Source organism: Chelonoidis abingdonii, chromosome 14 (assembly GCF_003597395.2).
Source record: "Chelonoidis abingdonii isolate Lonesome George chromosome 14, CheloAbing_2.0, whole genome shotgun sequence".
Classification (NCBI taxonomy): Eukaryota; Metazoa; Chordata; order Testudines; family Testudinidae; genus Chelonoidis; species Chelonoidis abingdonii.
Window position 1 is genome coordinate 14,649,260 of NC_133782.1, and position 25,195 is coordinate 14,674,454.

General features: G+C 38.7%; 1 protein-coding gene across 1 annotated transcript in view; it reads right to left on the reverse strand.

Moving 5' to 3' along the window:
* The window catches only part of TSHZ2 (teashirt zinc finger homeobox 2), a 268,268-nt gene that overhangs the window by 105,349 nt on the left and 137,724 nt on the right, over positions 1–25,195 (reverse strand). The window contains exon 2 of the mRNA XM_032774703.2: positions 2,188–5,248. Coding sequence (XP_032630594.1) covers positions 2,196–5,248 — 3,053 coding nt within the window. The 3' untranslated portion in view covers positions 2,188–2,195. The remainder of the gene's footprint in view (positions 1–2,187; positions 5,249–25,195) is intronic.

The following is a 25,195-nucleotide window of genomic DNA, read 5'->3' on the forward strand; positions in this document are numbered from 1 at the left end:
AGTGCTTTTAAAGACCCAAACCTGAAACGTTTGTCAGGTATTAAGCCACGAAGATGCCAAAAATAACTGATATATTCATATATTTGGCAAACAGCTTTTGTTTGATAGCACCCAAATTACTGGTTTGCTCGCACAGCTCTAGTATAGAAACTGCAAATGTCAAAGTCTTTAAAGATGCTAACAGGTGGGGAAAAAAGTCTGTTCATTTCCTTCCTCCTCCCTAACCTCTTTTCATTTTGTGATATTTTGGCAGGTACATTCAATTTTGAATTGTAATAAAACCATAAGCTGGAAAATCAGTTATTATCAGATACACAAAGAACATTTATTCGTCCTTTTGTTTTACACTGGGTACTAATGTTGGGTGAATAATGCAAAAAAAAATCCCCATTAATATTAGGTACAATTTTTAAAATAATTAACTCACTTTGTCAGCGTTCACATCCCTTTCAAAAGACAGAGTTTTGTTATATAAAGTGTTAAGAACGAGTAAATCTACCCCTGTGCCAAAAGCCAGCACAAGACCTATACAAGACTTAAGAGTCATTACATTTGAGTAGTGATGGTTGTGCTATACTGTAATAGCTTCCCATAGCACCTGTCTCAAAATTACCCTTTGATTACTGGTTTAAATGATAGCTTCTTTAATGGGATAGAAGTGAGGTATAGCCCTTGTCTGGGGAAATCTTAAAGTTGCACGAACATTTGCAGCAAGCAAATTTTAAATCTTCTTGCAAAAGTGGATCCATTCCCGGAGCACACGCACCTTCAACTAGTCAGAGAATAGCTGCCGTGCCATGTGACTTACGTGACAAATCACAAGTAACACAGCTTGAATTTTGAATGTTCATTATCAGTCCATAAAGTACAAATTTCAAAAAGATATTCATCAAGGAAATTCAAATAATGAATATGTTGGAGGAAATTTGAACTTGCCTGTGGATATTCTGCCAGCGAAAAAAAAAAGGGGAGGTGTAAATTTACTGAAGAAATTATTTGTTGAAAATTAATCACACAAAGCCCTCTTGGTTATAAATCCTTCAGAATTAAAAACATCTATTTGTACTTGCAGCTAATGTGCTTCCTATTTATCTACATCAAGAAATGTCAATTTGGGAGTTAAATAAAATTAAAAATGCTATAAATTATGCACCAGCTAAAAACTATCTTACACATCGTAAACATTGGCTGTGACTGCACTCACAGCTATACACCGTCTTCGACAGAGAAAATAACGGTAAAAACAGTATCCAGAAAGCTGTCTTTTTGTGAAAAGTTAAGCTTGTGACAAAAGCCATTGATTCTCTCAATTAAGAAGCAAAAAACAGCCCCATACTTTGGCATTGATCTGCACTGAAAACTTTCACTGAAGTCATACAGGGCAAGGAGTACTGACTGAGCACTGAGACCGCACTGATACTATGAGACAATGTGTAAATATGATGCATTCAAGAATAAAGAAAAGAATGGATAGGAACGCAAGAGGAGGGAAGGTTACTCAAAACAACTCAAAGGAGACCACTAGTATAAGTGGTAAGGGACGCTATTAAAATACGGTGCAGTACAACACTGATCATCTAAATGTGATGGGTGGAAAAACCAAGATTTTAGATAATGAAAAGCATTTTCAATGTCATTAATAGACTATAGGGGGACATGAGTCTTTTGGGATAATGGACTGTTTTGGATAATTGAGGTTTTGCTAATCAAAATTATATTGTCTTTTTCTCCCCCTCATCAAAAAAATATTTGATGCCACATTAGTAATGGAGGGGAGGAGGGATAAATAATTCCTTGGAACTATGAGAGAAAATGCAGAAAAACAGGCTACCATTAGTGGAAATGACATTAAAAACTGAAGAGTAGTCATTTATTTGCTCTATGCCACACTAACCTGCATAGAAGGTGAACTAAAAATAATTCTTAGAAACAGGAAAATATGAGATGTGAAAAGTTGAGAAACAGTTTTGTTAAAAATATTATAAAGAAGCAACTTTTCAATTCATGACTGTGATCCATTTATGAAGCTTTGTTCTTCAGTGCAATGTAAAATGGACTGGGTATATAAACTGATAAATGCAGCAGCATATTTTCAATTTTATAATGTATTCTACTTTTAAGAAATGCTTTAAGAATCTCCTTACAATCATGACATTAAAACTCACTGTGGAGCTGATGCATGCATACCTTAAAAGTTATTCTTCATCCACTTCTGCTACAAACTGTGAATGGTGTTCTGGTGACTTGCTGTGTGTTTTGCTTAGGTGAAGTTTTACTGCATGTTTGCTTGCGAATGTCCGACAGCACAACTTACATTTGAACTTAGAGTCTGTATCCTCTTCCCCAGTTATTGTTTCAGGTGATCTTTGAACTGAAACTCTGGAGATTTCTTGTTCTACCTTGGTTTGCTGTTCCACAGCCAGTCTGTTCATGTCTTTCATTTGGAAACCTAGATGGGATTCTAAGTGACTAATATAAGTAGATGGGGTTCTAAACTGAGATGCACAGTCACTGCAATAAAAGATTGGGTGTCCTTTGTCCATGTTTTTCAAAAACTTTGTTCCTCCAGTTTTCCTAAGTTGGTATTTGACATTTGCTAACCAATGGCTGATGGTGGTCATTGACAATCCAGTAAATTTAGAAATCTGCATGCGTTCTTGAGGGCCTAGGTCTGATAATAAATATTTACCTTCTGATGTTTGGAAAAGACTGGAAGCAAACTGAGCTTGCAAAATCAGGAGATGCTGAGGGTTCCAGTTTGATTGCCTGCCCTTCCTTTTATGCAGAGCGGAGACTTCTGTTGAGACATCCTCAAAACGTCGGACATCCATTTCCAATTTCATCGATGGGATCCTAGAAGATACAGCAGGTTTTGGTGTAGTAGCTTTGGGAAGAACTTTGACCATGTCAGCAATGTCAGACAGAGCATGTTTCTGAGGTGGGGAAGTACAAGACTGCGCTTGAGCTGACTCCGCTTTCTTGCTTTTGGATTTGGTCAGATCTATAGGTTGATCATTGTTTTCAAACAAATAACGCCTGGAGATGCTTGCAGGCTTTGGTGGGGTTGGAGCAGGAGATAAAACTGGTTTCTCCATCATATTTAAGTTAGGTTTGTGGAACACAGAAATTGTGCTCGAGCTGGGGCTGGAGTTGGATTGGGGCCGTAAAGACTCAGTGGCTTTGCCCAAGTGATTATTCAACACAGATTGCAGGGCACTAAGTGGATTCACACAAGGCAAGTCAGAAGAATGGTTTGTGGCAACGCAACCATTGCTGAGAGAAGCTGCTATTGACTCCCTGGGTTTTGTTTTTTCTTTCTCACCATCTTCTTTTGGTTTATCCTCCTCCTTCAAGGGACATGCCTCTGTCTTTTTCGGCTCTACAGGGGCCTCAGATTTGGGGAGAGATCTCCCTTCATTCTGACAGAGTGGAGCAGCTTCAGCTTGGATGCCCTCTTTAATGTAGTCCTTTTGTATGACTTCTTTGTCATCAGTTTCCTTCTTCACTCGAGTGCACTGGGCCACATTTGCTGAGCTGGGAACCAGAGGCATAACTTTCCACTTTGGAGCAATGGGTCTCAATTTATTGGTAATTGTGGGCCTGATTTGCAGTACTTGGGAACCCCCTGGTAAGGAAGGCTTTGCTCCTTCTGAGAGCTGATAGGCTGCATGGATACTAGGATATGCACTCCAGCTAGGAGCTCCATTTTGAGCTTTATTGATGGCTGTGGTGACAGTGTTTTCCAAAGACTTTAAAATATCCCCACCACCTTTTGAACCATCTTCTAAATCTTCCTCCCTAAGATACTGGTATTTCATTGTAGGATCCAATGGTTTCTGAAGTGTATCTTCATACTCTTCAGTTTTTACCACTTTCTCATCTTTGTTTGTATCATCAGGTTTATCTTTTTTACTCTCTTTCTTTAGCTCCAATGCAGGAGTTATGCCATCCAAAGATGCATTGCTGGATTGTTTTGAAACCTGGGTGTCATTGGCTGGTGCCTCAGACAGCGATTGCATTTTCTCCACAGCCAATGGATCTAGTACTAGTTGTTTTCCTTTCTTTGAAGCTGAACTTGTGACCTTCAAGAAGTGACCAGTGACCATCATATGAGTGGTGAGTTGCTGCAAGGTGTCATGTGAACTTCCACATTCCATACACTTCAAAATCTGGGATTTACAGGCCTCAAACTGCCACGTGTAGCTGGCTCCATTTTGGTAGCCATAGCGGTTGTTAGACGACAACTGCAGGTTTGCATTCTTCTGAGGAGAAAAGGTATCTGCAAAAGATCCTGTTGTGGAATCTGGGGAACAAGGTCTGTTAACATCAAACACACGTTTCTTTGCTGGAGTGACCATTTTTGAAGAAATGGTAGGTACCGGCTCCTTCAAAGGCACTTTTTGGTAATGTTTTGTTTTTATCATATGAACGCTCAGATCTTGAAGAGAATCAAAAGAGTCACCGCAGAACATGCACTTTAGAACTTTTTGTGCATCTTCCTTGTCCATGTCCTGAAAGGCCCTTTTCCGGGGCTTTGAGTAGCTAGTAGGTCTGTGCTTGTCCTTTTTACGGTTGTCATCTTGGTAATGACCAGTTTCATTCATATGGACTGTTAGCTCTACCAAGGTGTCATAGGCAGCACTGCATTGCCTGCACCTAAACCTGCTAGCACCCGTGAATACAGTTCCGCACATTTTGCTGCTTTGTCTGTACAGCTGGACTGAACTGAAAAGATTTGGTTTGGAAACCGGTCTGGAAGGTAAACTCTGTTGTAAGCTTTTTGACAATGCATCTTGGTGCCAATCAAAGTCACTTTTGTTACCTCCATTTCTACTGTCACAGCCCCTTCTCTCAGAGTTAGACAACTTGAGACCCAGTCCTAAGCCTGTCCAATAAGAGTCTGACAGTATGTTAGCATAGACTGCTGTCATTTTATCCATGCAATCATGTGCTTCATTCTGAGATTTGGGGCGGCCATTGGTTTTCAGATCCTGCACCTCTCTGGAGCAAATGCTTTTAGTATCTGCCACCTGGTCACTAGCATCACTTAACAGGGACTCATTTTCCGCATCCTGATTAGATATATGACTTACTGGAGAATTCTGATAGCTAAAACTTCCTTTCTGCTCAGGACCCACTTCATGTTCTTCATCCGTGCCAGTATCATTGCTGCCCTGAAGTTGAGCTGTTGAATTACTGTCATCATCGTCCTCTTCCTCCTCCTTTATGTCTTCCTCTTGGACGTAACCTGAAATGTAACATCAATATATGAAATAACATGTTAATAACACTGCAGTTTGCTTTCTTTAGTTTCACTATGTGTTTTTGCTACTGGACTTCATTCATTTTAATCTACAACTTTATTGTCTGTTACTCCTGGAAGTGAAAAAGTCAAATGACGACTTTTTGTAAAGCTTGCTGCTGTTTATTGGATGATCGTAATTCTTTATAACTGCCAGAGATTCTGAGTTAATAATTTTCCTGTCATGGGAGTATAATTCTAACTGTCCTGTAATGGGACATGTGAAAAATTCATATGTGAGAACTTTTACGTTCATACTAAAAGTCTCAATTCTATGAATTTGTTATTAGACCCAAGGAAAAGAAAAGAGAGAGAGAGAGAGACAGAGAGAGAGAGAATTGCAAGGAATAGAAGAAAAGTAACTGCTCTAATCTTCCTGGTTCATAGAATTATCTAGGAACAGAAATCTTTTGCCATTTGATCACCTTAAAAAAGCATTTCAGAATGTGCACAAATAACTGATATTCCAAACTACTACACTTGAAACAACTAATAGATTCAACTGAAACCTCTGTTTGTAAATGCACTGTATTCCATCAAAGCAAATTATCGTTTGATAAAAGAAATATTCTAGGGCAGAAGCCTAAGTAGCTATGGAAGAATGTTCTAGGATATGGCTGAGATAGACTGATATTAACTATAAAACTAAAAAAGTAAAGCAAATCCAGAGTGGTTTTATTTGACAAATGAATTATTTTAATTAATAAGATAAACTTTATATTGGTAGAGCTACAAATTTTAAAATTAATTACGGAATTCAGTTATTTTTTCTTGTGGCACTAAATCAGGACTAATTCCACTGAAGTAAATGGACCTAAACTGGTATGAAATTGTTGCAAGGGAAAGGAGAATCAGGCTTAGGGTGAAACCCTGGCCCCACTGAAGTCAATGGCAAAACTCCCCGTGACTCAGCAATGCCAGGATTTCATCCTTGGACTCCAATGAGACATTTTCCTATTAATAGCCACCCTAAATTTTTAATTAATCTGCTTTGGCAGTATTCATACCCCTGTTGTTTACCCTGTAACTGGAAATTCAAACTATCAACTTCTACTGATACAAACGTTTAAGGAAACCAATCTTTAAATTCACAGGCACAAACCTTCATGCATAACACACTTCTCTGCTCATTCAATCAGGAAACACAAACAATGTTGCCAACTGGAATGATTTCATTGTGAGCCTCATGATATTTGGTCTTTCTCTTAGCGACCAACTCAGGGAATCATGTGATTATGTAATAATCAAAGCTGTAGTTTAAAAAAGAGATTTTGCCCTCATGATGGTAGAGAAAAGTTTGAGAAATATGATTTGTAAAGGCTCAAAAACCAAAAGGCAAATGAAAAGACCCAATATTTATTATATGCTTAAAATCCCATGACTTTTAAGCCAATCTCATGGCTTTTAGGGGGCCCTCACCCATGACTTCTGAACACCTGACACTGGCATAACTGCATAAATGATATCATTTTGATCAATCAACAGAGCTAGTCAGAAAATTCGGAAACGTTCAAAATGTTGACAAAAATATAGACAAAACTTTCTGTAAACTATTTTTCAGAAATGTCAATATAATTCAATGTTTCAACCTGCTCTACCAATCAAAGTTGAACAACACAGATGAGATTCAGAATCACACACTGAATATCTTACAGTAACAAAGAAATGTTTGCAATCAATCCATAGAGGAAAAATATTAAAAAACAGTTTGCTGAATAAACCTGAATTACAAGTAAGTTAGAAGAAGCTCTGATCTACTCGTGGATATTCCAGGAATATAAAAAGAGGCTAAATTCATTAGATACATTCTTTGTTTCAAAATATTCACTAAATTCTAGGAAGAATACTGATTACATCATTCTTTTACATCTCTTTGGCTGATTGTTGTATGGGGATGTGACACTAGAGAGCTTCTCAAACAGTGGTAAAGATAACTATGTAATTATGTATGAATGAAGGTGTGCCATGTACAATGTGATAAAACAACACTACATATCATAATGATAATACTGTGCATGTGAATGGGTGCCTTCAACTATGGATTACAAAATGCTTGTCAAACATTAAATAAATAAGCCTCTCAATGTCTCTGTGAAGAACAGAATATATTATTATCCCATTTGTAGATGGGTAAACTGAGGCACAAGCCGGTTAATTGACTTGTTCGGGGACAGGCATCAAGTCAAATGCAGATCTGGGACTCAAATCCAGGTGTTTTAACTCCTAGCCCTGTCCTCTAGTAACTAGATGATGTTCGCCATGACCTCCCTTATGAATGTGTGCAGGGAGGCAAGCGCTACTACACATCATGAATAGTAACCTTGTTAAACAAACAGCATGAACTGATGAGCAGGGCTGACATTGTTCTTCTGGTGTCAGAGATACAGTATAGTTTAGGTAGCAACACTGGACTCCTGCCAACGTGTATCACAGTGCCATGCATATTGTAATGAGCAAAACAAAAATAAAGAGGGACATGAATGAAGGAGTCAGAAGAAAAGCACTTAGACACTGAGTTCTCAGTTCCAGGTTGGAGTTGAGTTGATTCCCCCTTTTTACTTGAACTAGCTGAATACCATTAACCCCATTTTTCATGAAAAGGGGATTTTTTTCTTTTGAAGGTAAGTACTGTACTCTTTCTTTCACAATATTATCTGTCCTTCTAAACAGATTTACTAGGAGAAGCAAAACTACCAGACAGCTACACCCCTATTCCCTCACAATACAGATAAAATTTGCTGCTTAATTAGGCATTGACATGTTTACTATAACCTTTACAAAAGAATAACTCATCCTGAGAAGTCCTCTTTTTTCCTTTTCCTTTTTCTTTCTTTCTTTGTCTGCATAATACACAGACAATCTAATGAAAACAATATGGTAACTTATGAGAAGGCACCATCAAAAATTCACAAAAGCATCAGTCAAGTCCATTTTTAATAATGGTTAAGGATTCTGGGCAGCTTTAAAAACACAACTTAATAGCATACATTTAAAACCATTCACTTTGCTTAAATGATTTCATTTAGTGTGGGCATTTTGTGTAGATAGTGAAGGCCTCTTGAATGCAGGCAGCCTGGGTGTATAATGAATGCATGTATTCATCTACCAATGATTATTTTAGTAAGGTTTCACCATACGTAAAGCGTTGTATAAACTGATACAAAGCAGATTAATTCATTTAAATGATATACATGTAGTACACTGCAGAACCATGTGATAAACTGTATTTACCAGGAACTGTTGCTTACTTCACCTTCACTCTTCCTGTTATTCTTTTTTCTATGGATTTATGCTAATATTCTAAACTTCTAAGAAGTTCAGCCAGCTGCCCTTCATCTGCCTGCTAGATAAACAGCCCTTCTTCCCTCCCAGCTGTGAAATTACTCCACCATAATTCAACCAGTGCCAAAATTAAATTAGTTACATCAAAGATGTAAAACGGGCAATATACAATCCTGAACTAGTGCAGGGTTAAAGTCCACTATCTTGCAGCCCAGAGTAAAAACAGAAACTTTATAATTATGGATGGAGGTGACTCTGGGCTTCCCAAGTGTAAAAGTATCATTTGCTTTTAGTCCTGGTAGATCCCAAGATATTGGATCTTAAAAAATATGACATTGTTATTGGTAGAAAAGATGTTTTTGGTAATTGTGAGAAATTTCTAAACTTTTATTACTCTAATTTTTTCTTCTCCATATGAAACATATACAGTTGGATTTATAGTAACTAAAGCAGCCTGGCTAAAAGAAGTGTAGAAAATAGCACTGTGTTTTGTTTGTTTTGGGTTTTTTTTCAGAGCAATAGTATTTCTTTGAAAGCAGAGTAATTATGCCAGAATAAAGACACATTTATTCCAGAACAGAATGTCCACATGGGGGAGTTATACTGGCATAGATGAAACAGAATAATTTTCCCATTTAGATAAGCCCTCAGTCTAGTGTCATTTAGGCACTTGCACTTCTGGTTGGACCCTGGAAGTGCAGAGGCTTTGTGAAAACCATGAAGAGGATGAGGGGTTGGGGAAGAAAGAGGAAAGAAAGAAAAATGCACTTTTTGATTCTCCAAATAAAATAAAATGGTTTGGGTTTACTTTGAGCTTTGGATGAAGATTTGTGCAAGGCTGTCCATTTAAACAGGTTTGTCCTCTATTTACAAACTAATACCCTTAAAGTCAACAAATATACTCCACATGTAGTGTCAGATAGCCACTCTCAGTGTAGATGCTAGCATCAAACAAAGGACCAATATTAGAGAAATGGGCACAGTTAGCGCACCTGCAAAAATTAATGTGCATTGTTGTGGCTCCAAAAACCCACATACAACTATCTTGAAACTTTGACCATTATAGTACAGCCAACACTGGGCCAAATTTACACTTAGTTAATTCTGCTGATTTTAAGTCCCTTACATCCACTCACTAACATGTAACTTGGATCACATTATACATCACCTCTGAATTTGGACCAGTGGGGTTTGAACATATATACATATTTAAATCATATTGCATTTTTACTGTTAATTTTTCTACCAGAGAATGCTATTTTCAATCAAATTTGCTCTCTTTTTCCACACACAGAAACATTTCTTAAAATATATACATGTTTCTTTCCAAGACTGGAAAATTTATTTTTTGCCAAGAAAAGGGACAGTGAATCATTGTCCAGAACAATGTTGTTAATCCACCTAAAACCCATACGCCATCTGTACTTTTTCATACATATATTCCAATTTCACTTGAAATAACATCATTAGTACAGAGATCTCTCAGTGCTATAAGGTGATCTTGTTTCCTTCTTGTCTGGCTTGAACTCAAACATCTTTTCATTTTGGCAACAGCAGTTTCTTTCTCTGAAATATTTCATGCAGATAATGGATAACGACCACTTCTCATTGCTTTTTCTCAAAAATGTCTAACTACATTAGCTATCCAAAGACAAATCCTAACCTGGCTCTTTTTCTAAGTTCATGGCTGCAGATTCATCCCAGTTTGCAAAACAACTGAAAAGATAAATTGGCACTGGCAGAAAACCCCATTCTTACTCTACTGGATAGACCCCGCAGTAAAAGCCTTTTGGAATTTAATAGGATTGAAACCAATGGGACGCTATAGAAATGTAATCAAAGTGTATGGAATTTGTTATCTGATAGGGATTGATACAATTTTGGGGGTTTGTTTAGACGATCACACTCAATTCTATAGCAGGGGTGTAAAACTTTTTATTAAATGTCATAGAATGATCAGAAAACATAAAGGATGATAACCTTTCTCTAGTAAGTTCTTCAGCACTTTTCCGTAAGGGGAGTGATAGCCCTTTGCCTATAACAGAGCCATCAGAATTGGAAATGGAAAAAATCTCCTAAGTTATCTAGTCCAACTCCCTTTATAGTGCAGGATTGTTTCCTATGGTCTTTTACTCTAGAATCCCCTGGAGATGTTTTACATGTTCTCAGAATCTTGAGGAAAAACTGAATGGACTGGCTCTGTCCTGAGGGACCAGCAAATGGTGCAGGACATGTAGGAACTGTTAGTACATTTCCCATACACAATATTTACCAGTTGTTCCCAATTCAGTTTTAAATGGCTCAGTGATGGGGCTTCTACTCCCCCTCTTGTTATGCAATTTCATAGTCTAACAGACCTCACAGTCACAAATAGGAGATTTTTCTTAATATTCCACTTTCATTTGCATAATTTCATTCCATCCAATAACTTTCCTCTATCCCCAGCACATGGAAATTGTATTGTTATCTCACACATAATTTACTGTTGCTTGGAAGTTCTACTTTCTCCAGGAATCTGCAGCAGGTCACACCATGGCTGAGAATCACAAAGAGCATGTAAATAGCATTTTCTGGTCATCTCATAATTCTCTATTGAGGGCCAAATTCTACTCTGAGTTCAGCCAGGGCAGCAGGACAAACAAGACATTCCCACTATTACAGAGCTAGGCTCAGAGAAGTCCCTTAATCCCTACCACAACACTATGGATTGTGGGAGGAACTTGTTCTCAGCCTCTTACAATCAAATATAGTCATAATCTGGTAATGTGTCAAGTTGAGAGCCATATCGTTTCACAGGATAATCGCAACAGGATGGGGACAGAGGACCCAGAAAACTCCACAAGGTCCACATCAATTTCCATTGAATGCTCATCTCAGGGAGAGAGCTTTGTGACCCAGGGAAAAAGCAGATGGTATGACTTCCAAACATTGCAGATCAGGGACACTTTGTATTTCAGCGTGCCATCCCCTCTTGAGGTGGCATTTGCCATGAATGAGTTTCAATATGGCACGGCAACTTCCTTGAAGCATAAATTTATTTGCATATGGTGATGAAATTAAATCATTTTGGATATTAATCCTCTGTTCTAAAAATTAAGTTTTGTTATAAGATTTACTGTACGGATCCTATTCCTGGCTGCTCCCGTTGACTTCAGTAGGGCTTTCAACGGCTGAGGAATATAGGATCATGCCCTCTGTGCATTCCACTGAACATAGTCATGAGTCCATCACATAGGTTAGAAGTATATATACCGTGAATTGGGTTTCCAGCCACAAAACCCCTAAACCCTCAAAGCCAACAATAAAATAGGAAACAATAATAAAAGGACAACTGAAAAGAGAGGGAAGAGGGAGTAGTGTTTTCCATTAAAACAGTAAGCCCAATAGCCATAATGGGGACCAGAGCCATAATAGAGTTCTCTCCTGAATAATTTTCTCTAGGGACTAGATCAAGTTTGTTTACATAGTCAGCTGTCAAAGGATAGGAGAAAGAGTAATTTAAATCACACTAACTCTGTTCTGGGATCAGTCATTCTGACTCACTGAGTTTCCAGGTACCAGCCATGTTTCACAAGTGTGCGTAACTGTGCTTATGGTCAGCTCCCTCAGTGTCCATAGCGGAAGGCATCCACCATTAATACAATGATTTACACAAGATTAAAAACACTTTGTTTCCTCCAAAGCCTTGGAATTTGCTAATATATATATATATATATATTTAAACAGCTGATGGTATATGACATTTCTGAGTCAATATTATCCTCCATGTGTGTGGCTCCTAGCAAATTCTGGGCAAGCATATAATTCTGAGAGTACAGAATTTTGTCTTTGCAATCATTTGTGAGTGCAAATACCAGATTCCTGATATCTAGTAGCTGATATACAATGAATAAATGGGTCTGATCCTGTTACCATTGAAGTCCATGGAAGTTCTGGTATTGACTTCAGTGACAGCTGGATCGAGGCCAATTTTTATATGCATATCAGGTAGTAAGATATCTTTATGATTTGTATGCACAAAATAATGGGTGCAAATATGGAGGTCATTTTGGAAAATGAGGTTTGGTCCCAGGACAAAAAGGACTGTATTGTAATGAATTTGAGTCTCATATCCAGGCAACATAAGTGAATCAATATGGCAGTGTAAACAGATTTAATCTAGAAAATGTAAAGCTGAAACCTCTGGTTCTCATTGCTTTTCTTTACTTGTCCCATTGTCCTCCTGACCTATTGTTTTTTATTAGCAACTACGCAACAGCTTTGTAGATTTACAGAGGAGCACGTTTTTATTCAAACTTTCAAATCAAGTTTGTTTTCTTCCTTTCTTTTGTTGTTCTTCATCCTTCCTCTCAAATACTGATCTATTTTTTTTACGTGATACAAGCTACCAATCAGAATCACAAAAATATATATCGATATAAATTGAAATTGTAATGAGTCCTACCACTGTATTGCTAACACTTTGGTTCATTTGATATGAACTTTGTTTTTTCAAAGTACCACATGGTAAGGCTTTGAAACTTCAGTTTGTAAAAAAAAACTGTAACAGCCTTGCAGCCTTTGAAGTCACTACTGATATAGCTCTGAACAGATCCATTCAAGTTCAACTAACATCAGACAAATGTTTAGTGTATCAGAGGAAGCCACAAAAGCAAGGATTTCATCAATATTTCACAACAGCCTCAGGGAAACTGTAGATTGCAATGCTGTAGGGCAGCTAATGGAATTACACACAAGGGTTTTGTACATTTAAAATAAGCAGCTACTAAAAAAATTACCCTTCAGTTTGATAGAAACTGTATAAAACTGCAGATGGGAAACAATTAAATAGCTACCAACATTTATCCATGTCAGCCTGATAGGTCATTTAATAACAGGTATTTCTTTTCCTTTTTTTTTTCTTACTGGTAAGGCAATAATAAAGATTAACATTTATGAAAAGTAACATAAAATATAGTACAACCAAATGAATAATTAAAGATGCTTCTGAAGAATTTGTTTGCTATTGTGTGGCCATGAAGACTACTCTCCACTAATGAAATACATTTATATTAAATTCAATTACAAATAGAGAGAGACTGAAAGTGATGTTTATAACACTTGTATGTTTTTATCTTTTTTTAAAAAAACACAATTTTGAATCGTTTTTACTGAATCCATGGTTTACCTCATACATAGAATAAATATTATCTAGTGCAACTCACTTCAAATTACTTGGATCCTGTTTTAGAATATTTACAGGAATAAACCCGAAGCCTGCAAAATTATGTCCAATAATCCAGTGTCAGATCAGCAATTTCCCTGATCGGAGTCAAGATTTCTGCATATGAAAGCACATTGTATTCGCTAAAATTAGATCCATACAATCACATTCCTATTATTACTGTATTCAGTATGTAAAAAAAAAAAAAAAATACTGACGGTCTACACATATTTTTTTAAGTGTTTAGGTATGGTACTCGGCTGTGGCAAATTGCTATTTCTGTTATTAGCTAATGCTTGTCCAGTGCTTTGAACACTATATAAAAGCTAACAATTATTATGTTATCATATTTAAAAAAAAAGTCTGGCCACTTCCCTCCAGTTCAAAGCAGATGGATTAGGCTAAGAATGGTGATGAGCCCAATGGAATGAAAAAGAATTTAGGCCCTGATTCAAGAAAGCACTTAAGGATGTGTTGTTTGTTCCTATTCAGGACTGTATGCCTTAATATAGCAGTTATGAAACAGATATCTTTGATTAGAATAACAATTAATACTTCAACTATAAGTTGCAGTAGCCTGGGTTCAGCAGCAGTGACATAGCTAAATGAGGTAACTTTGACTGTGATAGGAAGGAATTATCGTTAGCTGAGTATGGGGCTAAGAGGCAAGATCGCCTGTGTTATATTCTACTGACTTCTTGAGTGGCCTCGGGCAAGACCCAATGCTTACTGAAGTCTGCCAGCATTGTCTCTAATCACTTCAGTCAGCGTTGGATCAAACCCTCAACTTCTCTGTGTCTCTATTTCTCCATCTGTAAAATGGGGAAATAATGCTTATTGAATAGCTCCCATGAATGTTCTAAGGATTTATTAGCTAATGTTTGTAAAGCACTCTGAAAATCTACGGTGCTGTATGTGTGCTCAGCTTTATGATTTGGTGGTGAGAAAGGCAGAGTGTCTATATGCGCTCTTATTAAAGCACAAGCTTCTCACCCATCTGGGTACTATATAAAATTTAAGCGCCTCACTATAACTTGATGATTATGACCTGCTATTATATTGTTCCTATTTTTTAAGAAAAACACTACCATGGCTTTATCAATACATTTTTACATCTGTCTGAAGGGTACTGGCCTCTTTGATTTTTGCTTTGGATAGCAAGCTAAGTAACAGCTTCAGTGAGATCTGCTTTAAACAACAGTTGCCATTAACTGCTTATAGTCATAAATCTGGGCTGATTAACCATAGCTGCATGAATTGAGACTGAGATAATTTAGCTTTAAAATCTTTTTAGACAAGATATGCAAGCAGAAAGTGAGGGAGCTGATCAGATATAATTCTTTTGTTTTATGAGTATGTTTGTTTTGTTTTGTTTAAATCAACCCAACAAATAACACAAAAGTTTTACTTGGAATGCCACACCAAGATCTGAGTCTAAAAGGGATGCTGATGAAGAATGTACAGAACTCCGAACATTGTATCTCCTTTATTTTCCTTTCAGGAACATATTGTGGAAAATTGTGGTCCAAAAAAATAATCTGTTTCATTCATAATAAATATTACAGCCAGCAACTGCTGACTTTTGACCATTAGATACCCTTGCACTCGTAGCCAGCTAACGATCAACCATAGCCATCAAAGCACTAAGCCAGCATGAAGGTTATTACCCTGGCCAGTGTCTTACTTCGACTGACTTTTCAGAGATGTAAGCAATAAGCAGTTGCAAGAGATTGATATGATACTTTGTGAGTAATTTGGATGAACTATAACACTAACCTGGTAAAGTATTATAATTTTAAATGTGTCCAGAAAATAATTGAAAGTCTGGTTTAGCTTCATCATAATGCACTGTGCTGGGCATATTTAACAGCTGACTAGTTTAGCATGAATATTGCTTTACAAACGAGGTCATATTGTTTTTAAGAAACAATATTGCTATCAAACACGTTTAGGAAGAAAAGCAAGAGATTATGAGAACACTTTTAACCTTTCTGTCTCTTTCTATCTCTGTTTACTATGGTGATTTAGGTACTCAGTGTTGTTTGAAGGCAAACATAGAAGGTGCTGGCACTTAGAAGAGCCCCTATAATGAGCAACTGGCAGTCAGATTCTTTCTTATTATTACTCTGTCACAAAATCTCTGTTCTACATCACTCCATCTTTGCAACACGGGCCAGAGATGAGAAAGGTCAAAACATCTCCCTCAAAACATACAGTCTATACATGAACAATGTCTTTCCCTGAGTCACATACAATAGCCAGAATTCAATCCGTATTATAGAAAAGAACAGAATCTATAAAATGCTTTTAAGAAGTTTCATCATGGAGTAATAGCCTTCCCACCCTTTGTGTCCTTGTGTTCTAATACAGAGCTGAAACACTTGATTCATTTTACACCCCCACTCACCCACCCACCCACTCTCCCTCCCACTCACACACAGAGCTAACTTGTTCCTCAGTTTTCTCTCCTAGATAGAGGTAGTACTCAGAGGGCCCAATCCTGTACAGGGCTGATTGCCTCTGCCGGGCTACTGAGTTTGTTCCCTTCCCACAGGAGTCAGTGAATGTTTGAAGAGCTCAGCACCTTACAGGTTCAGGCCCATCAAATAGGCTCAGTTCTTATAGGTCTAAATCCTCAGGTCTAGATTACATTGCCTGGAAGTTACTAGATAGTTAGACTGTAGCACACCTGAACAAGGTGATCAGAATCAGGCCTAGTTTCACTGAAGTCAGTGTCAAAGCTTTCTTCAATGGGTACAAGATCAGGTTCCTCTTAAAACTCTTCCCCCCTTTGCCCCCCCCCAAGTATGTTTGAGGTGTTTGTCAGTTTAAAATATTACAAATAAACAAATTCAGAAATAAAACAGAGGAAAAAATATATAGGGATAAATTCTGAACCCTAGAGGAAAATTATAGCCCGATAGAGCAGAAAGAGGGAAACCCTCCACTTGAGGAGTACCCTACTCATTCTTTCCTCTTGAGTAGGTAGGTTCCCACAACTCCCCCATTAGAAGTGCCACAATTTTGGATTCTGGAACCCATGAATCTCAAGTCAGTTTCCAGAGTGCCCTGGGAATGTCTGTGCTTCCAGACTTCTTCCAGAGCCCCTTGTGAGAATCATGTTGCCTTGGGCTACCTTGTTAGCTGCAGTCTCCAAGACTCTCTGCACTTGAGGGGGAGGGGGAGGAGGGTCACATTAGAGAGTGGGATTCCATACATGTTAATGCCGATGTGGTCAGCAATAACTTGCACCACACTGACCTGCAGATTTGGGGGAAATAATCTATTACTGTCTCTTTAACAGAGCTGAACCCCATAAGTCATTTCCACAGGGTCAGACACAAGTCAAAGCTGCAGGTGCTGCCATTTTCTTCCTTCCACAGACCTTGGCATGATCCACTGGGTTGTGCTACTTTCTGCCAGCAAACAAGAAGGCCAGCATGGAGCGTAATAATAATTGTAATATGAATAATTAGCAATACTAGGATTCATATTATTGATCTTGCTTCATAAGAAACACAGGCAAAACAAATTGACCCTTGCCAAATGGGAAAGCTGGTAGGGGAAATTTATATGGTTTCCAAGCATCTATGATATTATTAAAAATAATGGGCATTTCTAAGGGAAAAGTGAACAATTATTGAAATAAAAGTATTGGACTGTGTCCTCTGAAATGTATGAAGGAGGGATTTAGAACCAGGGATCAAGACAAAAGTCATAAGAAATCTGAATCACAGGCAGTTCCAGAGTTGTGCTCCTGTCCTATCCTGAACTGGGCACTGAAATTCATCAAATGGGGCACCATAAAAAACAAGAGACTGCAGCTGCAGTGGCTCAGTTTTTTTCTGCATCTCAGCAAGAAACAACAAATATGAGTTATGGAAAAAAAATCCAATAATCAGAAAGGTCATATAATGACAGAGACAACTTCTTCAGTACAGACATCATCATATAACCACTGCTGGGTTGGGGGATGATAGAACATTGCTGAGTGCAAAGATGCTGTGTATTTCAGTCATAATAACGGGAGTTAAGGCTTGCAGGAATCCACAAAGCGGGCCAATGGGTCAAAAATCCAGACTCTAAAATACTGGATGGAAGTGCAGAATTATTTTCTTTACAACCCAGCACTGAAACGAAATAGTATCTGTAGAAACCCAGTTCAGTATCCCTCAGACTTTAACTAATCCGGAAACATTCAAGAGCATACTGGGGCTTTAGACATGGAAAAGTAAAGCAGCAGAGGGCATCTCACCTCCACCAAATAACTGCAGAGCTTCTGAAAGACTAAATCCATCTATTACCACTGTGGGCCCAGTAGACAAACCTAAATGTAAACAAGCTGTTTAGAGTTTATAAAGGAAAATAATTATGAGATTTCCTGTGCTGTTCTTTGTGATCTTAAAAAAATAAAATAAAATAAAATACAAGAATGGAAGCTGGAGCTTGGGAAAAAAGATTCCTATGAATTTTCAAAGATCATTAAATGTACATCGAAAGCAGAGCTTCTCCAGCATGGTTCCAATCTTTGAGCCTTCAGTTTCATTGCCTTCCATTCAAAAGCATGCAATAGTGACTCTGAATTGCAAACGCTGCACTTCTGCAGAGGAACAACCATACCTGGGATGTTTATTAAGGCATCATTATACATCTGTGTGGCATCATTTATATCCCGTGGAAGAGACAATGCCAGGTCAAGATCAACAGTTTGAGCAGACAATTCATCAGGTTGGAGCAGGTGGCAGGGGCGGTATAAGAAATCACTCAAAAAGGAGCACAAACTGAAATGGATGAAAGTGTAAAAGTAATAAGAAAGTGATCAGTGAAACTACAAACAACAGAAGACAAATCAAAGGAAGAAACCTACAGAGCAGAAAGCAAATCAAAAGGATTTCCTTAAACACAGAAAGGGCTTGTAACCTGCTGGTGAAATTAAGCAAGTCTGTGAAGAATCTTTTGCCTATGAATCCATGTTGGAATTAGCAGGGGAAATTGAAATTCCCATCATATCAGGTGATTTAAAGAAGAATCTATAACAAGTATCAGTCTAAATTCTGAAGGTTCTGTTGGAAAATGTAGCCAGAGAGCATTTCAGGGGATAAGACATTGAGCCAGATTTTGTACATTACATTTACACCCACTTTATAGTTTAGTCTGAAGTTGGACTTCACATCAGTAAGCCTCAGGCCCAGACATTCAGAAAAATCCCACTTTCCCATCCACAATCAAATGATTTATTCCAAAATAATTGCCATACTGTATCTGGAGCTAAGTAATGGAAATGCTACAAATGCAGCCTCTAGAATTAAAAGGCATGTTTCTGATTTTAGTGGGAGCTACACCATTAAAAACATGCACAACTTTGAAAATGCATTGGATAGTGGGTCTGCAAACTGTCCCAGCTGACTCATTAAGTGGAGAAAATCCTTCAGAATTTTACTAAGTAAAACTGATTTTGAGGCTATAAAATTACAACACATATTTTTCACAGAGCAGGGCCAACACCACCCCATTATAGCCTGTCTGCAGACTTCTGATTAACCCACTGCATTCAAAAGCAAACAGCACATTCAGTTTAAATATCTAAAGCCATGTTTACGCTAATGAAAAGGTCTGTTTTTAACGTGTGTTAACTAACATGATGAAATCCTAGTGCAAAGTACATTGTAGTGTTAACTAGTGGCTCACTAGGGTTTTTCTTGCCAAGCTAACGTGTTAAAGCTACAGCTTGCCTTCTCTACACAAGCATGGAACAGCTAATACATGATAAATCCACATTTTTCCTAGTATAGATATGTCCTTTCTGTATATACAAGAGATTGGGGGATATTATTTTGTCTTTTTTTAATCAATTGGTTTACATTGTGTATTTGACAGCACCGTTGCATGTCATCAGTTTCATTATTTCCTCAGTGTAGTCAGTTTCATCTGTTATAAGTGTGTGTCTTTCACAGGGTCGGCTCTACGGTTTTTGCCACCCCAAGCAAAAAAATATTTTGGCTGTCCTCCAGTCCAGCCCTAGGCCCTCCCCCACCCACACCCACACCACTGCCGGGCGCTCTCTTCCCCCCCGCACCTGCACCCCCTGCCACCTCAGCGCTGGGCTCCCCCCCCACCCCAACCCACCTGCACCTCCTGTGGTCCCAGCCCTGGGCTCCCCCTACCAGTGCTGACTCCACTCGCTTCCCCTTCACCTCCAGCCATCCAGCACTGGCAGGGTTGGGGTAAGCAGGGGGCTCCCAGGCCATGCCTCAGCCCAGGGTCCCACCAGCCAGGGCTCCTGCCTCCAGGACCGTCTGGGAGCTGGGAGAGCAGAGCAGGGAACTGCCCCATCAGGGGACTGAGGAGCTGGGGCAGGGTAGCCCCAGAGGGAGCGGAGCCCCAGAGAGCAAGAACCAGGCCCCGCACAGCAGCGTCCCACCCTGTCTGGCCCCACTGCTGCTGCTGTTTCTGGCCGCCTTGCTGTAGTCCCTGCAGGCGGCTCTGTATGCCCCACAGGGCGGCCCCCAGCCCGAGTGTCCCCAGCTTGGAGCATGCCCAGCCCAGCCACAAGGTGCCGGCGCTGCTCCCCTGCGGCGCAAACTGCAGTGACCCCAGGGTGCCCGCCGCACATGACCACTGCTGCTGCCAGGTCAGCTCTAGGCTTTTGCTGCCCAAAGCTCAAAAAAAAAAAAAAAAAAAAAGATGGCCAGAATGCCGCCCCTGAAAATGTGCCGCTCCAAATATGTTCTTGGTTTGCTGGTGCCTAGAGCCGGCCCTGTCTTTCACCCAAAAATTGTGGGGAGGAAAGCATTTTTTAAGAGTTGGGGCAGTTGTAGTAGCTGAAACAACTTTTAACTTATTTTTGTTAAAGTGACTAAATTTTAAGTAATTTTAATAAAGTCAGTTGGGGCAGGTGTAGTAGCTGAAACAACTTTTAACTTATTTTTGTTAAAGTGACTAAATTTTAAGTAGATATCTCTTTAAAGCAAGAGAAGCCGCCTTAAAACATTCACAAAAAAAAGCACCAGGCAAAACCTGCAGTTTTTGTTGTCCTCTCCTCAAAACCTGTTCCCCCTATCCACCATTCTAATGTCTCTGGCCCATCAGAATAGCCAGAACTAGAGCTCCCAAACAACTCAGCAAAGTATCCCATATCAACCAGGCTTCCTCAGAGCTCTTTCTTCTGTCCAATATAAATGTTTCCAGAATTCTAGTTGAACAAGCCACAATATGGCTCATACCCAGGCCCACTGATCAATGCACACATCCACATACCGACAGACAGCACAGGAACCACTCCCTACTATAGAGGTGGTATCGAAAAAAGTAACCAAAACTCAGCTGCAAAGACACAGACTTCTACTGACTGCTGGTGAACTGAAGCGTCAACTCCACTGGACCAACATCAGGGGCTATTAAGGCTCAAGGGCTCAAGGGTCAAGACAAGAATGGACCATAGGCTAGTCCTGACCTGAGAATTACCTTGCTTTTGCTTGTGTCTCACCTGTAATAATTTTTCTTGTGTTAATTGCTTCTTACTTTTCTAGTCACATTCAGCCATATTCATCTCTAGTGCAACTCCTCTGAAACAAATAGAATTAACCAGGGAAAATCTGGCCCATTACTTCATTTCTCTTGGCTTTCTCTATATCCTTTCTTACCAATAAGAGTACCTTTTCTTCAGTTCTGTTTTGCCTAACCTAGTAAACTCTGTGTCCCGGTGGTATAGATTGGCCACCAGTTATTTCTTGTATTCAGCCATGGAGCTGTTACTTCAATAAACCCTTGCTTTTCTTTGCAAACGCAGAATTCCAATTCAGCAGCTTTATTCCATATGCCCTTAGCATTTGCTCAGAAGACATTTAGCTCTCTGTTTCTCTATCTTGCTTTACCTTATAATTTACACCTTTGACATTTATTAGTGGAGGCACTGGTCCAAAATTCTAAGATCAGTTGCACACCACTGTAAATCCAGAGTAACTCTAGCAAAGAGTTACTCTGGATTTATTCCACTTCACTAAGATCAGAATGTGACCTATTATTTTGGAATTTAGATGGCACCTTCTAACTTCTTTTCCTACATTATCATTAACCTAAGAAAATTGATCAGATGATTTCCCATATTAACAACAAACCTGTGTGTTCACATGTGATTGAAAAATAAATAGCCTTATGCATGTCATTCATTTCCCCTTCCCCTCAAGCCCCAGAGTCCTTCATCACTCAAAAATAATTTTAGCAGCTAAAAATACCCCAACTCTCTGAACTATACCAACTGACCAAAGACAGTTTCACCTCTGAGATACCACCTGTCTTCCCTTCCTCTGCAAACAATCACACTTTTTATTTTTTCTTCTTGACATTGGATAAAAATGCTGGTGTTATAGGAAACAGCCAATTAAAGGTCAAAAATTCAAGTGTTTTTCTGTTCAAACCTGTATAAATCTGTCGCTGTCAAAGAGAGGCAATCATGCCTGCAAATGCACTTTACGGGTCTGAGAGGATCTGTGTCTCAACTTAAGCTCTGTAACATTTAAATATCAAAAACTTTGTTGTCTAATGAGGGAAGTATTGAGTGGGGAGAAATGAATTATATGCTTGATGTATACTGAAGGCTGGGAAAATTAAGGCCATTTCCCATGGTAAGAATGCAGTGATTTCAGTTTGCAAGAGTAAATTAAACCTTTGGGAGAATTTGTCTTCCATTAAATTGAACAGCTAAACAGCACTGAAGATTTTAATGTCACCACCACCAAACCCCAAAGGTTACAAAAAGAAAAAGAAAACAGTTTCCTTGTTTGGAAGTTCCCTGTCTCTCTATGTAGGAAAAATAAAACTTATAAATGTATGCTGAGAATCAGAAAACCCTTTAAAGATCATAATTCCATTCCTATACCATATGCTATTAATGTCTGTCAACACTGTTTAGCCAGCAACTGCTGACAGAACCATATTTGCTATCTAAATACATCATAAATAAATCAGTAATGAACTGCTTTAGTAAACCTTCTGCAGTGATTGGAAATACAGATCGAGTAAACAAACTCCACAGATAGCACTTTGCAGCTAGAAGTATACACAACCGTTTAATGTCAATGACAAAGTCACTCACACCACTCTTTCTGACAAGATGTGAGGTAGGTGAAGGAAGACGGTGAGAATGGCAAAAGTGTTTAATCAGTTGTAGGAAATGTACCCATCATCATTCATCATATTAGTTCCCTTTTTTATTGTTTAGCTTTTACCATATGCAAAACCAAGAACAGGGACTTCCAGCAGGTAGAGTGACAATAAAATCAAACCACACAACATTATCCTGGTGTCAGAGCTCATTAAACACTCAAGATTCAGATGATGTTCATCTAAAGCTTTGCTGAAGTTTAAGAGGATTTCAGACAACCCTCGGACCCACCTTTAGTGACTATGTGGTGTGCTGGGTTTTAGCAAGAGAAGAGACAGGAATTTGTTATAATAAACATGAATATTTTTGCAGCTGCTGGACACGGAAAGACTTGAGTGTTCTCACTGTGATCTTTAGTTCCCAGACTGTGCTGCTAGTGTCACCAGACCTGGTCTCTCTAAAACTTGGCCTGAAGCGGACAGGATGGCTGACTGCACCACAGGCTGGTTAATGATTTTGCAAGTACAGGGTTTCCTACTGGTTTTGGTGCTAAACCAGGCAAGGTAGTTTTGAATGAGTTTCACTTTAAGATTTGGAATTCACATATGAAAATAAAAATGGAAGAAAGCATTTGAGTTATCTGCCAAAGTAAGCCTGCCAAATTTTGCACAGACCTAAAAGCAATTCTGTTTGGCGAGATGAAAATGGAGGTGGGATTTATGCTGTAAGGTGGGAACACTGAGAGCAAGGGGAAAAGTCATGTTGGCGTCTAGATTTAAAAAAATACGCCAGCGTGGTACACTTGTAATGAAATAAGCAATTCTAGCGTCTCCAGCTCTTATCTGGACACAGGTTTTTAAAAAGTGACTTTTTGACAGCTTGCTGTAATTAGACACCATGGCTTTATATCAAAGTCTTAATTAAGAGCTTGGAGAAATGGCAGCCTATAATTCATATACAGTATATTTTAACAGCAGAGATTCTTAGTCCCAGTGGGATGAAATAAGCACTAGCGTATAATGATACGTGGAATGGACACTATTTAGAAAAGAGAATGTCTCTCACACAAGGACCATTAAAGTTGTTCTTCATGTTTCCTCTTAACCTCATCAGGTGAATAACCATTTGCTCTTAGATTCTCCAAAATTATTTTCCCACTCAAATAACAGACCCTTTATAAAACAAACAGAAAAACTTTTTTCAAAGTTCTTTTTATTGACCAGATTCACAGAGAAGGGGCATTGTGATCCTTTCTAGTAGGAATTCGCTCTTTATACAAAGAGTTAAAGCAGAGAATAGACCATATTGCCTACTTGTTATGCCCAACCAGCAGGGCACCCTATCTGCACTCAGCACAATAAAATAGAATAAATCATTTTGAATGAGTACATTAATCTGTGGGCTCTGCGGTTCCCAGTCACCTGGAGTTAGGTGACTAGCTACTAAACACTGAGCTGGGAAGGGAAAGAGTACAGGTTAAGGGAGGAGAGGTAGTTAACTAAGGGAGAGGGTAAGATCTGATCTCCTAATAAGTCAACATATGAATTCAGATTATGAGTATTTTAAGAAGACTAAGGTTCATGAAAAGGATTGTACTGTAAGACAAGGTTCCCTCTGGTGTCATTTGTTTCTGTGACAAGCGGCAGAGATTTCTGGAAGAGAAGAAATCCCAAGCTCCTAAATACCATCTCAAGCAGAGTTCATGTAAAAAAGAAGAGAAGCATCACAGCTTGGATGATGAACATTCATATTTTACAACCTTTCCGTTTATTTACCGATATATCTTTTTCTTAAGCATATTCCTTGTTTGTATCAGCTTGCCTAGGCAAAACAGAGCTATCCATAATTCAGGAATAAAAAATTGTCATCATGTCACGGTAGAATCTGATCAAATAGACCCAAACATATATTTGTCATTAATAATCAATTTCTGACATTTAAAAAAAATAAAATAAACAAGTATTATTAATAATAATTCATAATAAAAGCCCCATTATTTAGTGCCAGTCTTCCTGGCTTTGTGCTCAGACCAGGTATGGGCTTTGTCTTAAAGGTAAGAGAGATCTAATCTGAGCTGGGAATTCTGACCTAGGCTGGCAGGGAGACATATGAACAGGCAATCAGCCAACTGGCTAAAGCTGTCACCGACCCTCCAGATGGGAAAACAAGGCTAAGTGTGGAAGCTCCCATGCCACTTACACATTTCATTTTTTTGCTGTCAAAAAAGGAAAAAAAAAAAAAAACGAAGAGGAAGAAGGGGGAGGAGAAGTCCGGGAGAGAAAGAGAGAGACAGAAGAACTGTTAA